At 42.8% G+C, this 2,893-nt stretch overlaps 1 protein-coding gene across 1 annotated transcript; it reads right to left on the bottom strand.

The window, feature by feature from the left end:
• Positions 1-419, bottom strand: LOC108669064 (histone H2A). The gene has a single exon (XM_018156348.2). The coding sequence runs from the start codon at positions 390-392 to the stop codon at positions 21-23; it is 372 nt and encodes a 123-aa protein (XP_018011837.1). The 5' UTR covers positions 393-419; the 3' UTR covers positions 1-20.
• Between the last annotated feature and the right edge of the window lie 2,474 nt (positions 420-2,893).

Here is a 2,893-nt window from a genome sequence, read left to right on the forward strand (position 1 = left end):
ATGTTGCACACTCGGGAGAATTACTTCTTCTCAGTCTTCTTGGGGAGCAGAACAGCCTGGATGTTAGGCAGAACTCCGCCCTGAGCAATGGTCACTCCCGACAGAAGCTTGTTGAGCTCCTCGTCGTTACGGATGGCAAGCTGAAGGTGACAAGGAATGATACGAGTCTTCTTGTTGTCACGTGCAGCGTTGCCAGCAAGTTCGAGAACCTCGGCAGCGAGATACTCCATTACAGCAGCTAGGTAGACTGGCGCACCAGCACCAACACGCTCAGCGTAATTTCCTTTACGCAGGAGACGGTGGATCCTACCCACGGGGAACTGAAGTCCAGCCCTCGAAGAACGAGACTTGGACTTGCCCTTTACTTTGCCGCCTTTACCGCGACCAGACATGACGAAGAATTACCTTTTGCAACAAACGGCAGGACTTCTTTTATAATTAAAATACCTGCGGCCTCAGTATATGAAGATACTTGCGCACCCAACTGATAGCAACGAGCGAGCCAATGCTGTACCAGCTGCTCGCATGCTGCTGTCGTCAGCTGCGTTAGGCCTAATGGCCGCACGCTAAACTGGAGACTTTGATCTTTAGTCCGGTCATTCTGTGTATAGAAAAGGATGGACCTAGAAAAAATTGCAACAGAATTTCTTTTTGTGTGGATATTATCTACATATAGTGTGGTACTCCCACCAAAAAATGTAAAAAAATCCAAGTGGGGGAACATCTTTAAATCGGTCATTGAAAATTGTTGTATTTCTATCCTTTGTGGTCGAATTTGAGTGGGTGAAAAAATGTATACAGTTTAACCATGTTATTTAAACAGATTATATTTTCGTTATGTTATTAAATGCACCATCAATAAAACAATTTATATAGAAAATAATATAAAAATATTTTTCTCACCTTGTTTATATGTTATTTTGCACTAAAACGTGGAATTTTGCTCTAGCCTACAGTTTTGCTCAGAAAAAGTTCTCCTAGCTCACTCCACACTAATGCAAATACTCTACACCTGAAGGCACCTTCAGCTACAAAACCATTACAAATACTTGTTTGTATGTGCTTTTTTGATGGTTAGGAGGGTACTGCAATACCATAAAAATTAGCTATGGCACCCTACTTTAGAGGAGAGTTAGAGCAGGGAAATCTTGGACGGTTGGACCTAATGTGTGAAGACATTAAATTATGTTAACTTCGTGTGACTCTCTTATCTGAGACCTACGTTTTAGTTACTCCATCTTTATATCTACAGAGGTCAGATTGAAACCATTGAAAAATATGTAAACCTGCATCATGGACTGTAATATTTGTGTGATATGTCGGGGTTCTTTGTCAGATGGTCAGCCTACTGTAACTCTTTGTCAAAAAGGCAGTACTAGCATTAATCTGGCAAGTGAGCAACGTGGTGACAACATTGAAACATTCTCTGGATAGTCAGTTCATGTTTAACGTCGCCAAAAATACTACAATAAACATCACATCAGCAAATACCTCAGAGAAAAAGAAAATCCCAGTACCTCATCTACACGAAGCCGGCAGTTGCGCTCACAATATAAGGTGCCTCCTTCAGCTTTCAGGAACACTGCTTGTTTCGTACTCAGCCAGTGGTATGTCCAGGTAAAAAAAACACACGATGATGGAACTGTGTTAAGCTTTCCAGTGAGAACTGGGAACTTTAAAGAGACTGTGGAAAGTGTTTGTAAAATGCGCAAAGATAACTGGGCTCAAAATGTTCAAGACAAAATGGAATATGCCCACGATGCATGCATCAGATGCATTTTACCGTAAGTCTGTAGCATAAACTTCAGGACCGGGAATCAGATTCCTGTACAATACCAGTCTGGCACTGATGGGAACTCTGAGCTGAAAGGTTGCCCAGTAGACAATTTACGAGAGAGTGCATTCATGAAAATAGCTGTGTATCTAGAAGAGAATGACGATGAGCAGGTATCAGATATTGTTTAAATATCGTCACTTTTTGACATAAGCAATATGAGCAGTCCCTGATTTAATAATATTAATATTTAAATATTAAGTGATTAATATTTTTTAACATTGCTAGGTACCGAGGTTACTGCCTGCAGTACTGTGAATGCTGACCGATTTAGAGAAGTGGGCTGCAAGATCCTACAATCCATGGCTGGGCAAAATGTGGGTGACTTTACTTTCAAGAAGAAGGACACGGTGGTCACACCCAGTTAAAATTTAGGGCAGGGAATAGAGCAGGCCGTCGCCGGCTGCAGAGCCGGCGTAGAGACGCGACAGAGCAGCGATAGAGCAGAAATGTCCGCTTTAGAGACGATATCGCCAGCCGCGTATCAGCGCTAATTAGCTTCTGAGTACCTGCCCAGGTGTGCTCTGTCCTGCCGTCACGCAGCCCTTAGTGAGCACCGCCTGCTCAAACCTGCCGAACGCCTGCTCTGGGGCGGCTCTGGCAGTGTACGCGGCAGTTACGCGTCACCGTTTGTCAACAACGATTTAAAAAAAATTGTTCCTTCTCTCTCTGAGCTCACCTAGACTTCCCTCTTGCAATGACAGGTTGTATTGACATTGGTTACTGACATTCTCATCGTATTGACATTAGCAACGTAATTTAGAATCGAACATATTCAATTATCGAGGAAATATATAATTCAAAGTACTCACCGCTATGAACTATCTGATAACGCCGACTGAAGCTCCGGGATTCGAACGCAGGTTCTCCGCGTCGTAGTTCAAGCCTGTACCAGTTGACCGCGCGGACACCTTACCAACCTAGGCTCTATGAACTACTTAACTATAATACGGAACAAATGACTCGCCATGATCGGGGAATAGCTATATTTGTGGTTGAACTTGATAGATATTATTCATAATGCACTAATTTTAAAAAATCAACAAAGTAGCCATTCGT

Source organism: Hyalella azteca, unplaced genomic scaffold (genome assembly GCF_000764305.2).
Source record: "Hyalella azteca isolate HAZT.00-mixed unplaced genomic scaffold, Hazt_2.0.2 contig14315, whole genome shotgun sequence".
Taxonomy (NCBI): domain Eukaryota; kingdom Metazoa; phylum Arthropoda; class Malacostraca; order Amphipoda; family Hyalellidae; genus Hyalella; species Hyalella azteca.